A 19951-nucleotide genomic window follows, 5' to 3' on the forward strand; every position below is an offset into this window, starting at 1 on the left:
TGCTCATGAAAAAATAGCACAGACACACACAAAATTACATAAGCACATATATACACACATGCATATGCATGTACTCGTATACACACATGCACAAATGTGTGGCCCATGCTGCATATGTGCTAATCTTCGGCGTTGATGTTTTGTTGCAGCTTTTAGGCGCAAACGTTTATTGCATTTAGTTTTCATTTTCCAGCCATGCTAAAAGTCAAACAAACCGAAAAACTGAAACCCCTTACCATTCTGACCCGACTCAGCGCTGCGGACCTGAAATTGCAATGGCAACGTTTAGCGTTGATGGGCTGGAGGGAAGATTTGATGGGTGGAAGAGAGATTGTGAGGGAGGGCGAAAGGGAGGCTTGGAATAAATGAATAAAAATGCCAACTTATTTGCACATGCTGAATTTAAGCGGTTTTAATTTGTACGCGCCCAAAAAATAAAAGCAGCAAACGAAATTGTTATAAATAAATAAACAAAAAAGTAACAAATTTCATTTCTGCAACGTTTTTGTTTGTGTTAAATTGTGTGCAACTTTTTCGTTCTTGTTGTTTTGTGAGCGCGCAAATAAGGAAATTTACAGCACTTATGCAAACTCACACATATCCACACCCACACACATGCAAACTTACGTACATACATATTAATTCATGTGCAGGCACACAGACGCAATTGAATGCAATTTTCCATGGTATATTAAAAATTTTTTTTGCTTGGCGCATTTCGTAGCTTGCCTCATTTCTTTTTTTTTTCAAGTTTTTTGTTTCTGTATGGTTTCCTTTTTTTGGTGCCAATTGTGTTGTGTGTTACATTTCCGTCTGATGGGGCTGGGTGTTACACACATACAAAGGCATGTCCATGTGTGTTGTTGTCTGCAGGGTGCACTTTTTATTTTATTACGCGCACATTATGATGCAGCCATTGCTCATTGAAGGCGTAGCAGCAGCAAAACAATAACAATGAAAACCGTTTTTAATGAAATTTTTGAACAAGTTTTCATGGCAGGAAGAGGTACGAGTACAGCCACATGGTATATACAAAATCACACACATACGCGCGTGTGTTTGTGTTATTTTCAATATTTTTAACTTTTTCTACTGTCTTTTGCCCTTTAACCTCAAATTAGAATAAACAATATGAGATGGCTCCTAACCAACAAAAAACTGTCACTGAAAAACAAAGTGATTGTTTATAAGTCCAGCATCGCTCCCTCTTCGCGATATGGCTTACAAGTTTATGGAATCGCTGCAAAGTCACACCTGCAGAAAATCCGGGTCCTGCAAGCGAAAACCCTTCGCCTCCTAACTGGTGCTCCCTGGTACATGAAAACGGCACACATAGAAAGGGATCTAGGGGTGCAAAAAGTTGGAGACGTGCTAAAGAGATCACACCCTGCTGAACTTCCCAATAGATTTATTTAATATAAGTATAAATAATTAATAATTAAATAAAATAAATAATTAAATAAGACTAAACTCCTAGTTTAAGCTGTATTTGTATATTTCTATAAGTTTAATTTAAGTTGTTGTAAATAATAACAGTAAAATTAAAGTTTTACCAAAAATTAACAACAAAAAAAAATTCAACCTCAAAATAATATTATACTATATGAATTTGAAATGTTATTCACTTCAACACTTGTTACGAATTTCAAATGATTTCTTTCAATTGTTTATTGGCCACTTGAATGGCAAAAAAAAATGCTAACCATTCCAGCCAATCTGCTCATCAACACATATGCCAGTAAATACTTACTTATAACCACAGCTCAAGCCTCAACTATATAATTTCGCAGAATTGGTGTTGCTTTGTGTTATTCTGTATAGCTGGATTTTCGGCACGCTTCGCTGCTACAAAAGGTGTGTGATTACAATTGTTGTTTGTTGTTGGTAGGCATGTAACGCCCATACATAAATAGTGCATCGCATATGCATGCTTAAACTGAACGCCAAGTAAACGCCAGCAAGGTGATGAAAAGAACAAAAAAGTACACTATTGAGTCTTGACCGGTTCAAGCGTTTTATTGTCATCATCTCCCAGCATTCTGTTGTTTGTATGTTTTTGTTTGCATATGCTTGGCCATTTTGGTATTGTTAGTTCACCTTTGTTGTTTGGCTGTGCATGTGGGCCTGCGAAGTAAAAACGGTAGCCATTTGCCATTGTTCGTGCCCAATTTTTATGTAATTCAAGTGCACAACAATGCAAAGGTAATTCTCACGAATTCCGTTTCTTTCCTCCACATGCGGCGCACACACATGAATGTCTCTGACTCCGGTTCTGTTTGCAAGCCAAGAAGGTGGCAAATGTGCTAACGCCCACAAGAAATAGACGAGAAATGGCAAAAACACACGTACATATGTTGAAAGATGAGTCCTTTGGCGACAACAGAAGCCGCATTATTATCGGGAAATGGCATATTTGTGTCGGCATTTTAGCTTTCAAGTGGTCGGCGAAAATTCAAATGAGTTTCGGCTCAGCAGATCAGAAACTTGGATATGTTAGCGGTAATCTTTGGCAGAAATTTGGTGGAAACGCACAACAGAAACCTTTCGCATATGCATATGTTCTTTAATTTTGTACTTAATGGGTGTCAATGTGTTCCAGATAAGCCTGGGCTACTGCTCATGCTCAGCTCATGTGTGGTATGCTACTTGGAATTGCTTATCGCTGGGAATCTCCATGGGAAGTGTGCCACAGCGTCTCTTGGTCTGCTCTGTTTAGAATACTCGTAGATTCCCGGAGTAGTGTTTCACTTTTAGAAAAAATCAATATAAATAGAAGAAATCTAGCTAAATGGTAAATTTGGCCGAAAGTGAGTTTAGACCCATATTCTTTGGAAATTCGGAAAAACGTTTTCAAGACCAAATGAACGCAGAATAATTTTTCTTTAGAGTTCGTTCAGAAAATTTAACATTAAAATATAGTAACTATTGTATAATTTTAAGCGTTCGTATTTAGTTGCGCTTTAACTTCTTTCCCAGTGTACTTGGGTCGATAGCTGGCAGGCATAATAAGCGTTTCAATATTATCAAGAGAAAAATGAAAGAGACAACGTGCTTGGGTTATTTGTATGCGGTCTGCCGTTGCTACTGGTTTGGGTGACGGGTTCCGAAGCCGTCTGGCCAACGGAAGTTTTCATTTAGTGTACGAATACTCGTATGTGTGGGCTAGCATCCAACACTCAACTGCTGGGCACTGCTGGAATATTAAATTATGAAACTTAATGTCAAACAAATGTGTGGCTTAACTTTTCCAGAATGGTCGCATAAGCTGTCTGTGAGTGAGTTGTTTGGTTACGCAGCCGCAAGCAACGAAGGATATTGAATAATTTGTGCGCGCATATACATACAAAGTATATACATACATATATATGCCCTTATGTGAGCTTATGGTAGCATCCAAGTATCTGTGATTGCTAACCAGAAGCAAGTTAACAACTCATTTATTGGAATTAAATTCATATATGGCTTTGATCGTTTTCTCAAAGGGTTTAAGATATAGTTTTCTGACAAAACAAAAATAAGAGTGGTTGGATTAGGAGAGTATAAATATATACCAGTGCATACACATATTATTTAATTATATTTATTCTTTAAACTGTATTGGTGAGAAATTCTACTGTAATTACAAAAGCATATTTTCAATAGAAGCTACTTAATAGGCCACACACAGTCAAGTCAATATTGTACCTAAAGTCAAAGGCAAAAAATCAAATTGAAACCCCATTCCCACGCCCCGAAACAACACAGATTTCACGCTCAGAAACTGACAGCAAACACCCGAGTACACAGAGACCCAAGACCCTGCCAAGAACACCCACGATACCCCAAACCAATGAGCTTGCTTGACGTTCACTTGCTGCTCAACATCCGGCAGACAATAGAAGCAGACGGTAAGTAGACGAAAACTTTTTAGTTGGATTATATTGAGGGGAAGCACGTTGGCACAAGCACGCATCATTCACCACCCACTACCCACTACCCACCACCCAGCACTACATCGAAACCCTCCACTACGGTCGTCCATCCTCCGCAATCTACCAACTCGCTGCCTCGTATACACACAAAATTCGTTTTATTACTTTGATATATTAGATTTAATGGTTAAGAAAAATGTTGCCACCAGCCTGCACCCGCCGTCGTAATGCCCCCAAGCATCTATTGTTAGACTAAGCCCCATCACCCCGTCCTCGCTCAGCTCTCGTTGCATTTAACCTTATTAAAAGGTGAACACTGGCATGGCACCAGAGAGAATTGCCACAATGTGTTCACTATTCTGGGGCCTGAGAGCTCAACGAGTCTGGTTTGGGGGTACGATTGGTTTGGCAACACGATAATGACCTCAATGTGTAAATGTATGCGTAGCCTAGGAAAGGCAACGTCCAATGAGCTTTCACCAGATCTGCGCATGTCCAATGAGCATATGCTCCCATTTGGGAAGACTCCCTCACACACCATCTTTCTCACGGGGCAGACGTGAGCGCAGTGGGTTTGTCAATGAGCTTTGTACATTGATGTGCTAATTTAGAAATTACAATGAAGTATAGCTTCAATGAGTTTGATTCAATTTGTCATTTCACACTTGGACTAAACGGCTTGGTTGCCATGGCGGCCGTTCCGGGGCTGCACATTTTGAAGTGTGGCCCTCAAGTGGTTCCCATTATGGTTTTGCAATTAAGTACATAACTAAAGAACGTAAGTAACAAAGTAAAGCTTAAATGAAAGTGATTTACTGAATTTAATTAGGAACCATTATCTGGAGACTTTTAGGTTTCCTCGGGACATCAACTTCTTGTAGCTCGTGTAAGAGAAAACTTTTTCATTATTATAGTGTGTACCGGAAAGGTGAAGGAGTATACTAAGAAGCCCAAAGTTGAAGTAAAAGGCTATATTTTAGAGGTGAAATGTTCACCACGGTCCACCCGAATAAACATTACAACTAAGAGCTTTCAAATCATAACATTAAGTGAAACACAACTTCGTCAATCGATAGCGTAAATGAAACTTATCTTGAAAAACCTAATTTCCTTTGAAATCCTCATTTTATCATTATGTATTTTTGTGAGCTCGGGAACTAGATTCTTACATTCTACTAAATGCAATTAGTCCTGAATTGGGTCAATTTGTAAACATTTGGCTTTAAATTGAATAATATTTGAAATTGAAAAATTCAAGCTGGTGCTTAGAGCTTAGAAAGCTGCATTTAATTCAATATAATTTAAAGATTTTCATTTCAGATCTCAGAATTTGTAGCAATATGGCTCAACATAAAAATAATTGCAATAATTAACTTATATAGAGCGATTCCCTTCTTATTGAAAGTAAATTAATGTTTTATAGAAACTACTTAAATACATTGCTAAAATCACTTTCTTCTGTTCAGCTAATTGTGTTAGTAAAATTTCTCAACCATTTTAAAGCATTATTGTAAATATTCGAGGCGTGCCCGTCTATTTTTAAGGTGTGTGTATTAGTGATATTAGAAATGTTGGGGCCCTAACACTAATTGGCACAATTAAATGTTTTGATATGTCTAAGATAGGACATGTAAATTACATATTATCGGTATATCCCTGACGAGTTTGCCTCATCATCATACAGAGTGTGCATGATTTTGCATAAATTGAAAATGAATACGAGTATGAAGAAACTATGAACGCATTGCCCATTTCAAAGATGGGAGATTAAATGACAGGTAGGCGCTCCCTGGGCCTGCGACAGGGCCAAGGACTTAAGTCGCCGATGCTGTCCTGACCTGAGCTCTAAATTAAACGAACGATCAATCGGATTTCTGAATGAAATCTTCTCCTGTCGTAGTCCTATGAAAATATGATTAAGCGCCTCACATACACGTATGCAAATGCGCGGTGCGTTAATCCACAGGCCACTATCCCGACTGCCTGTATGTGGCGTCACACATCTGTCACATTAATGAGTTTCATCAATGCTTCTGTCTGCAGGCTACTTGTGCACAATTCCCGGGAAAATACATATCCAGTGAATTTTCGCAGTTTGGCTTTGCCGTTTGTTTGTATGCAGCTCACAATTGAATTGTGCAAGTTTCGACAAATTAGTGAGCTGAGGTGTTGTCGTCGTCGTTATAGTCGACGCTGTTGCTCTTACTGCTCATTGTAAGCGGCGTTATGCTGCAGCTTAGACAAATGAGGCATTGTATTGGTTTTCGGAATGACCATCGAGCATGTCTCTTCTGAAGCACTAGCATTTTAGCTGCCTTTTGTCTGTTATGCAACCTGTAAATTGCTGAGTAACCTCACCCAGCAAGGTGCAGCCTGTACATATGTAGTTTGGCGCTCTAAGCTAGGATCAAGTAAATCTACGGGCGAACAGGCTGCTTCGGGATTTAGAATGACACTGGGTAAGACTAACACTATTCGGGGTTTGCTGAAGCAAACCTTCTTTTTTATACATGAGCCAAGGCTTGAGTTTGAGCAAGGGACTGAGTATTTGTTCCTCATATATTGAAAAGAGCTTGAGAAAACTCTGAAGAATAATTAAATTGAAAATACTTGTATAATAGGAAGTTCATTTTCTCATAGAGCAAAAAGCATTCTAAATTGAAATTCATAATGTATTTATTACATCTTGAAGCTAACATGTTTTAGTATAAGAAATTAATACATTGCATATAACGCCGATTAGGATATATGTATATGCGAGGTACTGTTCCTTTTGTTTTTTAAAGTTGACACTACTTTGAAGTTCTCGAAAGTCTACATGCAAAAGAACAATTATAATTTTTATGAAATATGAATGAGAGTCGTTCATTGTGGATAAACAACTTTTAAGAAATATAAATTGGATATTCTTATATAACATCTATTAACAGAGAACTGCAGAAACTTCAAAGTTTGATTTGATTGGAAAACAAATTGCTACTTTGGTTCAAGGTTGGTTTGTTTCTGTGAATCTAAGACCATTACAAATTTAAATCAGCAGTGAACTGCACTGTCGCGAAAGGACTGAAGGATTTATTGAATGAACTGATTAGGTAGGTACAGCTAAGTGAAGGGATTCATTGAGTGGTTAAGCTATCAATGAAAGCCGCTAATAAAATATGGTCATACCCTTATTATGGTTGTCATAAATTTGTCTCTATGCGCGATACGGGAAAATAGTAAAACTTTGAATGACGCCAAAGGGCAGACGACTTGAAAGAAATTGGAAATTAGAATATTCATTCTAAATGGCGCATACGCCACGCTGTCACGAATTTCAGGTAGCTCAGTAACCTGTTTTTGATTTGTTGATGCACGGACCTCTCAGGGTATCATGGAGTGAGCAGGATGGTTGCCAATGGCTAGGTAAGGAGTGTACTGCGTAAGAGCGCAAGATTAAAAAAACTACTTATAAGGATACACAAGTTTTAATGAGCACAAAATTTGTCAGCTAAACAAAATTAATAGGCAAACGTGCCATAAACATAAAAACGAGTGGAAAACAGCGAGCTGTTCAACAAGAGAGAAAGAGAGTAAAGTAAGAATGTGTGTGTGTGTGTGTGTGTACAACACCCTTCGTGTGCATGTATATGTGACTACCTGTATAGCTAACATTTCAACCATTACCACTGCCAATAGCCAACCCAACGCCAATGAAACTACCCTGCGCTTTGCGACAGAGTGAGATAGAAAACGGCGGGCAGGATAACAGGCGAGGATAACAAGAGCCCAAGCGCCTCGCCCATTTCATTCAGACGCACAGACACTTGCCATCCGCAATACAGACCGTTGTATTTAATACCAACGTTCTGCACTCTCGGCGCTCAGTCGGTGGTTGTTGATCGCTACGAGCGTACGTGCCGTTTTAGTGCTGAAGCCCAAAAACAAACCCGCCGTCACCGCAGTAAATACATAGCAATAACAACAATTAGCAACTAAATTAACGAAATCAAATTAACTAAACAATTTGTGCGTGCGCGCGTTAATTTATTCTTGTTTCTTTGCCTCGTAATCGAAAAGTGCACTTGGCAAATTCCCATTCAAAACTGTTGCACATTCCTCAAGCCAACGAGTGTTATAATTGTTAATTAATTGAAAAAGTGCGCTCAATGTTCTAGTAACAGTTCTAGCACAGGGAGTAGAGCAATTACTGAAAACAAACAATTTCAAGATATGATGACCACAACCACAACGCATCCAATCATGCCACCCGCCATGCGTCCCGTTCAGGAGAGTTCCGTATCGCGCCCACGCGCCGTCTATAGCATCGATCAGATTTTGGGGAATCAAACAAAACGAAGCGGTAAGTCAGTATATTTAACTTTTCTAATGTGTTAAAGGGAAATGAATACACTGAATAGTTTAGTTCCAAAGTAGTCTCTCAAATGCCGTTGGCATAACAACATCATAAAAAATGATTTTTTATACTTTATTTGCTATTTTCTGGACTTTATGTAGTAGTTATAATCTGAAATCGCCGTTTAATAGAGACTTCCTTCAGGATTTTAAAATATGTAATTTTCAGGGAAAGGTATGAATAATTGTAAATTGACCTTTAATAGAAACATTCTTCAGGATTTTAAAATATGTAACTTTCAGGGAAAGATATGCGTAATTGTTTTTATCGGATTCAAAAAATATACCATTACTCGTATGCCATATAGCTGTAATAGAAACCATAAATACTTATTAAGAGGCAAGCATGATCGCTTTTTTTCTGATCTAGCTACACATACGTTGCCAGGTTTGAGAGAGTAGAGATTAGTATTTTGAAAAGAGTCTTATTATTGATGTTGGTAACGAAATATCAAAATTTGTGGATCCTTCAGAAGTGGTCCAGAACTTTTCTGTGGTAGCAAAAATCCGAAGATTAGACCACAAATAATACACATTCTCATAGCAAAAAGAATGATATAAAAGTGGTTATCTTATATAGTTTACACAATAATTTTTCAAGCTTAAAACATCGAATTTGTTGTCTTAAATTCCTTAGTAATAAAGAGAGATCATTTTGCATTGCACGATATAGCAATTCATAAAAGAAAATAAGTTATTATTATTTTCCGGTGCAGAATGCTTTTAGGTATAATTATAATTAGTACAGATATAATACTGTTTTTCAATGGCCAATTCGATTAAAGTAACAAGTTAAATTGTCAAATTTTGTATCCATTGGATGCATGAAGTTGTTGAAAACCGTACTAAAGGTGACAGTTAATAGCACTTGTTTTAACACCTTTTTGGCGCTTAGTCCAAAGTGTCCGATTCCTCAATCCATCAAAACCCATTTTGGCGTCAGCCTATAAATGAACAGATGGATAAGTGAATGTGTTTTGGTGTGTCCGAAATATGCAAATGTTGGTATTTCATGCATAAAATAGGTGACTGTAGTTATGGAGATCGGGTGTCGGAATAATGTGATTGGGGCGTCGCATGATAGACCCTTGTAGTGGGCGTGCTCGATTGCCCGCAGAGTGTGCGGAACTGTTGTGAACACCCGAGGCTATGCAATCCCTTTGGGATACAATAGAAAATAAAAAATACTTTAAAGCGAGCAAATCAAAACATAGCCTGAGATTTGATGCCTAGCACCCAACGAGTTTGGGTAATAAGCGAAATGCGTCATTAGACCCATAATTAGATTGATATTGATGCGAAGTGCTGGAAAACTGTGCTCGCATCCACAACTACGCTACAATTTGTGACAACGTGTGCACCGCAGGACATCGCAGGATATCAGAGCAAGCGCTTACCAAATTGCACGTTCATACTCTATCGGCCCAACAATCGTTGGAAGCGAACGAGCGTCGAATAGCCGGGCTGCACGTAATTTAATGCCTCGGAAATTACCTTTTTGCCACAATAAGCGGCATGAATGTTGCAAAATACGAGTATGAAGGAGAACGACATCGAGGATACATGTACATGCATAGAGCATGAGCATGACTTGCGCAACTGCTGATAACAACAATAAATCCTGTCGCGCTGTACCCTGTTAAATGTCCTGCTGTGCCGCCTGTGACGCTTTGTTTGGCACGACGTCGTCGTATCGCTGGCATTGTGAATATTATTAATTTGAGGTTCATTAAAATTTGATTACATGTTCTGCACATGAACAAGATTTTACAATTTTTCTTTCATGTATGTGCAGAGTCGTGTGAAATTGGATACGTTTACGATAGAGCATTTTTATGAATTTAGACAACAGGTTTTAATTATCCATAGCAACAGCATGTATAGTATGTGAAAAATCACACAAGTGTGTAAATAATTAATTATACTTGTATATATATTTATACCAAAATTAAGAAAGAATATGATTGATTTTAAAATCGATTTACACCCGGGCTTCTTCACAATCTCAATCGTTTTAAAGTTTTTTTTTAAGAGTGTTAAGCTAAACGGTTGGAGGCGCAGCATTATATCAGGATATTGCAGCTTGAATTACAATTGAATGGGTATGGAAAGCACACACATACAAATATGTAGGACATGAACAGACGTAGGCACTTTTGATTTCGCGCGCGCAGCTGCTGAACAAAATTCAGCTCGCACTTTAAACTCCACTTTTGAACTTTTTTTTTGTAGCTTTCAAAGTCAAACACAAATTGCAAACTCTGGTATACTCGAATTCAATTGAGTAGCATTTGAATTTGATTTTTTTGATTTTTCTATACTTGTGTATGCATTTTTCGTTATTGTTGTTGTTACTCTATAGAGGCCAGGCACTTTATTTCGTGCATTGTTTGCATACTTAATATTGACGCTGTTTGCGATAGAAATTTTAACTGAATGTTGTGCAACCCCGATAACGCTGTTGCTGAAGCTGCAATGGGAACATTTTTAAATTTTACGAAAAACTTGTATTCCTTATAGATTCCAATGATGTACTTATAACGCATCAGCATCATGCACATCACATACATCATTTGCACAACAACAACAGCTTGTTGCAACTCAGTCACCAGCAACAACAACAACAACAGCAGCAGCAGCAGCAGCAGCAACATCAGCAACACCAACTTCAACAACAGCAGCAACAGCAACAACTTTTGCAAGCAGTCGCCAAACGTGAGGATTCGCCAACGAACACCGACAACGGGCTGGATGTCGATAATGATGATGAGCTCTCGTCTAGTCTTAATAATGGCCATGAAATCGGCGATATGGAGCGGCCGCGTAAAGTTCGTAGGTGAGTCAGTCAGTTAACAAGCCGCTTAGCAGATAAAATCGTATTAGTCGTATTGTCATTGTCTCGTTGCGAGAGAACCAGCCAAATAATAAACAATGAGATTAATGTGTTTTGTATCGTCCCCTTTCCTTTCTCTGCTGTTACAGATCACGCACAACTTTCACAACATTTCAATTGCATCAATTGGAGCGCGCCTTTGAAAAGACACAGTATCCTGATGTTTTCACAAGGGAGGATCTGGCCATGCGCTTGGATTTGAGCGAAGCACGTGTGCAGGTAATTGAAATAAATAGCTTAGCTTAAATAGTACTTTTGATGGTATCAAAGGTAGATCGCGCACTTGATACCAAATCATCTCAAACCACTTTCTGCTCAACTGATTATGAAATTGTTTACGGCCCATGAACTGCAGTTGAAAATTTGGATACAATGCGCGGTCCAAAGCTCACGGAGATTATGTGTGTTTTTAATTGGCCGCCAAAATTGAATTGCTATATATACATATTTCGAATAAGCCAGCAACCGGCCAGCCTGAGCATAACAGTAGATACTGCCTTATAGAAAAATGGCAATCAATATTGAGGCTTTTCTCCCAGCAGACAAACATGCAGAAAATGTGCAGAAAATTACTAATCTTTTTCAAATATTATTAAATACGACTCAACCTCATCTCAAACTTGTCTCAAACTCGACATGCAATTTTGGTTTGTTTTCTAGTGGCTAAGGACCATTAAGTAAAGGTGTTGATAGTGGATTCTCAACGTTCAAAGTTATGCCTACACGGGGCTTACTGTATTCCTGTATGTTCGAGTTCATATGAAAAACATGCATAATTTGTAAATAGTCTTTTAAACACTTAAGCCCCCATTTGTATAAAATAACATGTCAGATAATTTGCCGACAGGATTGCGTGCTTTAGGGGTGGCAATGTACATTATATTATGATTTTCCAAATGATTAAATTGGCTTGCTCAGGGTCGGACGCATAGTAGACGTGGTGTTAGTATTTTTATTAACTCTACTTTTGGGTAAACAATTAAAGTGGCTTTGGGTGCACGCTCTGCTGGTGGTTGTTGCCGATATATACATACATATATACGTGTATATACGAGTAGTTCCGCGCGTTTCCACACGGATACACATGTAATTAGGGTGACGTGGCCGACGCTCATGAGCATTTGATTGCTTGATCCTTGCACAATTTGATTTCAGTTGAAATACATAGCACACAATACGCTGAGCGGCATTTCAAACACTTCTCGCCCATTTCGAACGTTGACAGAAAATGAAAACAAATCTTGACCCGTCGCTTAGCGCGCGCAGTGGGATTATGTCTCATACAAAATTTGTTTCAGTCCTCTTCAACTTCACGGGCTTGTATCTGTTGCTAGATTTTCCGTAATTGGTCATTGATTTGACGATACATGTATTTTTTGTGCTCTCTACTCCCTTCAATGACTTTCACATGAAGCGCTCTTGAATAGTAACAGATTCTGAGCAGTTTGCTTTGTGATGCCTTTTTTCTTCCCAGTTATCCTTGTGAAACGTTTATCGTGTTATGTTTGCATATATGCATATACAAATTTGCTACCCCTAGAAGGGTTGACGAGTGGGCAATTATTTTCGGATTTTGTTCACTTAATCGCGCAAATGCAAACAAAAATCAAGTGTGGAAGGCTTAAATTCAGCCTTGGCGTTTTTGTTGTTTTTTTTTTTATTTTTTTATTTTGGTTAGCGAGTGGATTTATGTTAAAATGTTTGGGTCAGACTGGCTTTAAAGTATTTTATTGAGAACAAATATTGAGAAAAAATAAGGCAACATTATGGCTATAATACTTTAGCAAAAGAATGATTTTCCTATTATTCTAAAATATATTTCTAGTTTCAGGATTATTTTTGATCAGGACGATGTGAAGAATTAGAGGCGAGATAAGTAAAATATGCTTCTAGTGAAAGATAAGGTATTACAAAAGCAGTTGGGCATACAGTTTTGTTATAAGACAAAGTGAAGGGTATACAGCTTACGACTCGTTCTCTTCTATTATGATGCCAAAGTATCTTGAACCACAACGTTTTCCTTATTGCAATAATGTCAACTTTCTCATGTTAATATATGTAATTTGCTTGCACACTTGCATAATTAGAACTTTTTATAAAATATACATAATATGAAAATTTATTCTATGTACAAAAACTATGTCCTCTCTCAAATTTAAATAATAAACGGGACTTTTAGGCTTCTACAGCCACTGACAAAAATACATTTGTAACAGATACTTGTAGAACTTTTGTGCATCGACTTATTCTTCTGTATATTATCAGATTGCACATGTGTGATAAATGCTGAGCGGATATCCGCAATTCAAGTTTTACGGCTGTGTGGCATACAAAGTGGCTTAAGTTGTAGAAAAGCCACAATATAATTGTGCTACTAGCAATTAAAATGTGCAATGCACACAAAAATACTCGGACACATTTGTGCGAGCTTATCACAAGGGTTGGCAAAATTTACTCACGCATACACAGACACAGCCACAGACACAGGCACAGTCACAGGACAATAATTGGCAGCAATTATAGCAAGGAAATCGTTGCTAATTTACTACTCGCTTTGCTGCACACATTGTTGTTGTTACAGCCACTGTCGTTGTCAATGCTGTTGTCGCATTTGCGTAATGATGCTATATACTCGTATATAGGGTGTCTAAAATTGTTGGAAATTCTTGGGCACAGTTGTTAAGTGATTTCAATTCACAAACAATTAATTTTCTTAATATGCGCGCTCAATTTGAGGGCAGGCCCATTGTCCTTAACGGAAATGTCTATGGACAGAAGTAGAAGGCTCGCAGGACTTTTTCTCTAGCTACTGTTTGAAGGGCCCTTTACGGATGGTTGGTGTGAAAAGTGCAAGATATCACCCCAAGGTACATGAAGACACCACACCCTTAAAATGTACTGCCCTTTACACACACACACACACTCACACACACACGCCGGGCGTAGCAAATCAGAGTTGCACACTTCCGATTGGATGCTATTGTATTTGCCATGGACGCAAAGACAGCAATTGATGAACTTTTCGGCCGAGGCCCAGTCGAGTTCAGTCTGCTGTGAGGTAGTGGCAGATATTGGAATTGGTCAGGGCAATTACAAGACGTTAGGCCAAATTTGCATGGATCCATGAACACACACACACACTCCATACACAAAGGCAAACTCTTTGGCAACACAACTCAAACTTCTTATTTGGTTATTTTGCAGGTTTGGTTCCAGAATCGACGCGCCAAATGGCGTAAACGTGAGAAGTTTATGAATCAGGACAAATCCGGCTACTTGCTGCCCGAGCAAGGTGCGTATATTCACATTTGGCTAATTTCGAAATTACGTGTCTAACATAATTAAAAAATCAATTTTGATTGCCACGTGCCATGCACCACGCCCATCACGACTAATGATGACTTTTGATTTGATTAACAGGTCTACCGGAGTTTCCATTGGGCATTCCGCTGCCACCTCATGCCCTCCAAGGACACCCCGGTGCTCTGCCTGCCGAGTTCTGGCCTCCACATTTTGCCCTGCATCAACATCAGCTGATGCATCAGCAACTTATGCCGCACTACAAGCTGCCCAACTTCCACACCTTGCTCTCGCAATACATGGGCCTGAGCAATTTGAATATTTTTGGCGCCGGAGCTGCGGCAGCTGCTGCGGCGGCCAGTGGCTCGGCTGCTGTGGCGGCTGCGGCTGCAGGATATCCGCAGAATCTGTCGTTGCACTCCTCGGTCAGTCAGGTTAGTCCGCCGTGCAGCAATAGCAGTCCTCGCGAGAGCCCCACGCTCGTGCCAGGAGCTACTACCCTCGTATCTGGGGGTCTTACGCTGACGTCAACATCGGCGTCCTCGCCCCGTAGCCCCCTCTTGATTGGCAGCGCCGGCAGCGCAGCGGGGGGCAGCAGCAACGCCTCGACCCCCGTTTCCGTTGTGACAAAGAGCGACGACTGAGATACCAATGTGGATGAATGGGAGCGAGAACTCACAATCAATGTCGCAAATAGCATAATGGGTGGCTAATTCATTTCGCACAAGTTTTCACAGAGCAGTGGAAATTTGCATTGCATTTGTGGTGATAATTAATATGGGGTCTATAGTTTTAAGTGGGCCGAGCGTTGTGTAGAAGCTTGTAAAATATCGTACAATATTAGGGCAAAAGTTAATCTTAAATACTTGTATTTAGTTGTAAACGCAGCAAATGTCATTAATTAATAATTAAATCAATAATAAATTAAGCAAGTGCACAATATAAAATTAAAACTTTGTGTTATAATCTAACTTAACTACAAAAACTTCCTACAGTTTTTACATAGGATCGTAAGTATTTCTAAAATCTGGGGAAAAAAAAAACAATGGACAATCGTCGAGGTTGATAATTCTTAGCTAAAGATATTTTCATCAACTTTCTTTTCATTAAATTAAATTATTTCCAATGTCATTAGATGATCAATAATATGGATTTAGAAAACATAAACAAATTTCAGTTAATAGGATAATCAAAATTTATAGCATGGATATTACTTATAGTATAAGCTCGCGTCGGTAACATCGCAAAAAAAATCCCCAGCCGGTCCAAAAATTAGGAAAGTATTTCATACCTCTTGGTTTGTTTACTTCAAATTGAAAAGGAATGCAGGTCCAGTAATATGTTCTTCTAGTTGTAAAAATGTTACAGAACGTTTTTTGGCTTTGAATGGAACGTGCAACAGAATACATAAAAGGTACCATTGACAAATCCGTAATTAAGACATTCTGTTGTAGGTACGGGTCGTGGAACTATTATTTGCAAACAAACCATCGACCTATGATTGCGCTGATTGAAACTGATCTTCGGCACGTCGACTACTGAAGTACTTAACATCAGCGCCGATTAACAACCCCTGAATAAAATGGTTCAATGGTCCTTGGCCATTGTATGTGTATAAAATCAAGAAGCAAGAGAATTTCAAATAGAATAATAATCTCGATATTGTGCTCATGTGAGTTCAAACTACCAGCAAAGGAAATGTTGCATAACATGTAGCACATCTGAAAGGAAATAATAAAGGGAGAAATTGCATTGTGAGCTGCGGAAACGGCGGCAGTATGTGCTCCAAAGTCTGTGAAGCAAAGGGATTTCTGCAAATTGAAGTGGTGCACATAATGCGTCAACACCGAAAGACTTTCCGCATCCACATTAAATCTGGGACTGAAGTCGGCTCGGCTCTGTGCCTTTTGTAGTTGGCCGCATGCAGGGCCAAAGGCTGTATTGATATCTCATAATTTGTGCCGCAATTACTTTTTAATAATTTCGCATTGAGTTGACGTCTGTCGGAGCATTTCGCTCGACATGACGTCGCATTGTGATTATGCGCACCACTGCGCCTGCGCCGCTGGCAGAAAAATTTAATAAAAACTCTGTTTTCTCGGACAAGTACTCAGTCGATGCGCTTGGAATTTGATTACACTTACAATTTGGCACTTGGCTGTGAGGTCAGAACGGAACGGAACTGTGAATTGTGAAATGTGAATTGAATTCGATGCATCAAATATGCGACTTAAGGGATTTGTCTCATCAAATGTGTGCTCGGGCATAGGGTACAAAGGAAGCTTTCATAAAAGTCACATGCAGTGGCTTTTGTATGCACTACGTCCCTTCCACGCTTCTCTAGACCTTTCCGTCTATAAACGAAAATTCAATAAGTTGAAGTAGATCTCTTATTTGTGCAAGTGTTTGCGGCCTTGGGGGCAGGACGATGCTTTCCGTTCATGGTTGCAAAGGGCTTACACACCTATTTACATTTTTTCCACCAAATATCTGTATATACACAAACACACACACACACACAGACATACGGCTCTGTGTGTGCATGGAATTTCATTCAGTGCACTCTGCGGGCTATAAATATATGAAATTTATCAAGTGGCCTTTTGAGTTTCTTATTTGTGGCTCTATGAAATTGAGTGTCGAGGTGTGTGTGTGTGTGTGTGTTTGTGTGTATTTGCATTTAGCTCAGATGCACAGTGTGTTTCACCTTGTAAATGTGTGTGTGAGTGTAACGAACACGTACATATAATAAAGCACATTGCCATTTTTGCCTACCCTGCTTTGGCGGCTACTTGCAGTTTTATGAGCTCTTCAAAAATTTTGTGAACAATGAAATGAAAATCAATTTCGATGCGACACTCGAGCGCATTAAAATGGTAACAGTTACGGAAAACAAGTGCCAGCAGCCTGACGGGCGGTCACACTTGAAGAACTGGCCACATTTTGCTATTTTGCGAAGAAAATATTAATAATTGTACACTCAGACAAAAAATTCCAATTCAAACATGAAATATCAAAAGAGCGAACAAAAGCTTGTTAAACAAACTGAAGGATATATTATTATAGTCAAGTTTGTAAGCAATAATACATAAATTAAGCTACCAATATGAAGAAACAGGGTTTATTTCGATTAAAAGATTCAAGATTGTGTTAAGAATCTAACTGCGTACATTTTACTCAAATAGAGTAGGTCAACTATGTTACGTGGTTGATACTTATCCAAATAAGAGTTTTTGATTTATTTGGCAATCTATCTCTTTCAATTTTTATTTCCCTTTTTAGTTGTTATTGTGGATTATTAGTATTACATTTTAAAAAATTAGCCACTCTAATATTTCTATGATGAATATTTTCCTTTCATAATATTCAAGATTAAATTTAGATTCTATCAGTGTATATGTCTACTTATTTAAATGCATACATATAGACATACCGATATTTACTTGTGGAGTCGGCCAACGACTTGGTATAATGAGTCACTGACTGAATTTCTGTCTACAACGACTGAATACAACGGTAATTAAACAAGTTAAATCCGCTCAACAGCCGCTCAAGGCAGATTTCATTTCGCGTGCTTTTCAGCTGCTGCTCCTCGTGTTCGTGGCTGCCATTCGTTGTTGGCATCCTTGTTGGCTGCTGTTTGGCGCACCATTTCATTTCAATTCATTTCATTTGCTTGTCGTTATGCACACACTTAAATATTATTTAATTCATCAAAAGTCGTCAACGAAATAATTATGCAGCTTGTCTCATTTGTGCGCTATTATGTGGCAGCAGGCTGGCAGGCTGACAGGCGCAGATGGAGATGTAGCCACTGCTACTGCCGCCGCCACTTCATGGGCTCATAACGAGCGCCATTTTGTGCTCTGAGGCGCCCAAGAAAATATCACAATACCGACAACGCCTTCAAAATAACAGCAATCTCCAGCGATAATTATAGCAATTTGTGTCCCACTTATGAGACCTCAAGTATCTAATGTCACTGTCCTCAAGGATGATCAACATCACAGGCAAATTGCCAACACACCGCAATATGCAATTGCTACAATTTCCGACAGGATATTAGTAAGTTGGCGACAGCAGATCGAACAACACGAAATCGGATACTTTTGTGACTATTTCAAAGTGGGCCGCTGCGGATCTGGATCTGATATTGAAAGTGAAGATTCCTATGAGTGCGTTTCGCTGACTTCACTAAACAGCACTAAGCTGTGCCTTATTTATCGTCTGGCGATAGATGCAGCTGATCTTGAGGATCTTTTTCTCTGTGTTTTCGCCATGTTGTGAATAAAGAAAGAGCAGTAGCTCATGGTGTATTGTTTAGCGTTTAGCCAAAATGGTTTCATGCTTGATTTAATTTGATTTATATGTTTATGTTTTGGGCGACGTTCAGGTAGAACAACTATGACAAACAGCTGCTAAGGAATTGTTCAGTTAATTCGCTATTTATTGGCCATTTTTATTTCAAAGGCAAGGACCATTATAGATACATCGCTCACACACACGGGAGTAAGATAAGTCTCGGACAGAAAGAGTAAACTAATGCATATACAAGTACTTACATAGGAGGTGCGCTTAATGGATATACTTGTAAATTTATAAAATTGAAAATTAATAAAACTGGGAAAATAGTTTTATTTGATTCTAAAATAAAAAGCATGGATACGTTTAAAAATTTGTGGCATTCTACAATTTATAACACCCTGGAAGAATTATTTTCATGAAAGACAGTGAACATCGAACTGTATGCCTTGCTGTCATATACGATTATTACTTGTATTAGTGCATCAAAATCATAATCAATATGCAATATGAATTACATTTAAGCCTATGAAAAGCCATATTTAAATTGCCAATAAATACGAGTAAACAAGTAAATAAGCACAAATACGAGTCGATTAAATAGATATCACAATAGAATACTATTAAATTAAGTTAATCAATTGTATGCGCTGTGAAACTGAGCAGCTGCTGCATATTGTTTGTTTACATTTCACCTTGCCATCGGCGTTCAAAACACAACCACAGACTCATAAATTATATTAATAAAAGACAACAACAAAAATAACCAGCAATGCTCGAGTGGGGCGGGCGAGAAAGTGCGCGAGATAGGTTTGCTAGTGTGTTAGTGGGTGTGTGATTGCTGTTAAACCTTATTTACTTTTTGTTTATTAAACGACGCGGAAAACTAGTGACAAGCACACACATGGACATGCACATGCACATACACACAAAGACACAGAGACACAGGGACACAGGCACACACAAACGAACAAACATGCAACATGGGAACAATCCGAGCGTGTTATAAACTAACAAGTCACACCTGACTGGGAATTTGCCACCCTCATTTGTTACATACGAATATTCGCAGTTGGAAATGAAAGTATTTGCTTTTAATTAAATTTCCTTAACTTTGTCACAATTTGTTAGGGAAATTTGTTGGCTAATA

The 19951-nt window shown here is 38.7% G+C and overlaps 1 protein-coding gene across 1 annotated transcript; it reads left to right on the forward strand.

Annotated features, from left to right (window-relative positions):
• The first annotated feature begins 8123 nt into the window (after positions 1-8123).
• On the forward strand, positions 8124-15143 carry LOC115634138 (dorsal root ganglia homeobox protein). The gene is made up of 5 exons (XM_030531705.1): positions 8124-8253; positions 10827-11142; positions 11289-11418; positions 14404-14491; positions 14620-15143. The coding sequence occupies exons 1-5, from the start codon at positions 8124-8126 to the stop codon at positions 15141-15143; spliced, it is 1188 nt and encodes a 395-aa protein (XP_030387565.1).
• The last annotated feature ends 4808 nt before the right edge of the window (positions 15144-19951 follow it).

This window comes from Scaptodrosophila lebanonensis, unplaced genomic scaffold (genome assembly GCF_003285725.1).
Source record: "Scaptodrosophila lebanonensis strain 11010-0011.00,11010-0021.00 unplaced genomic scaffold, SlebRS2 tig00000001-arrow-pilon, whole genome shotgun sequence".
In the NCBI taxonomy this organism is placed as follows: domain Eukaryota; kingdom Metazoa; phylum Arthropoda; class Insecta; order Diptera; family Drosophilidae; genus Scaptodrosophila; species Scaptodrosophila lebanonensis.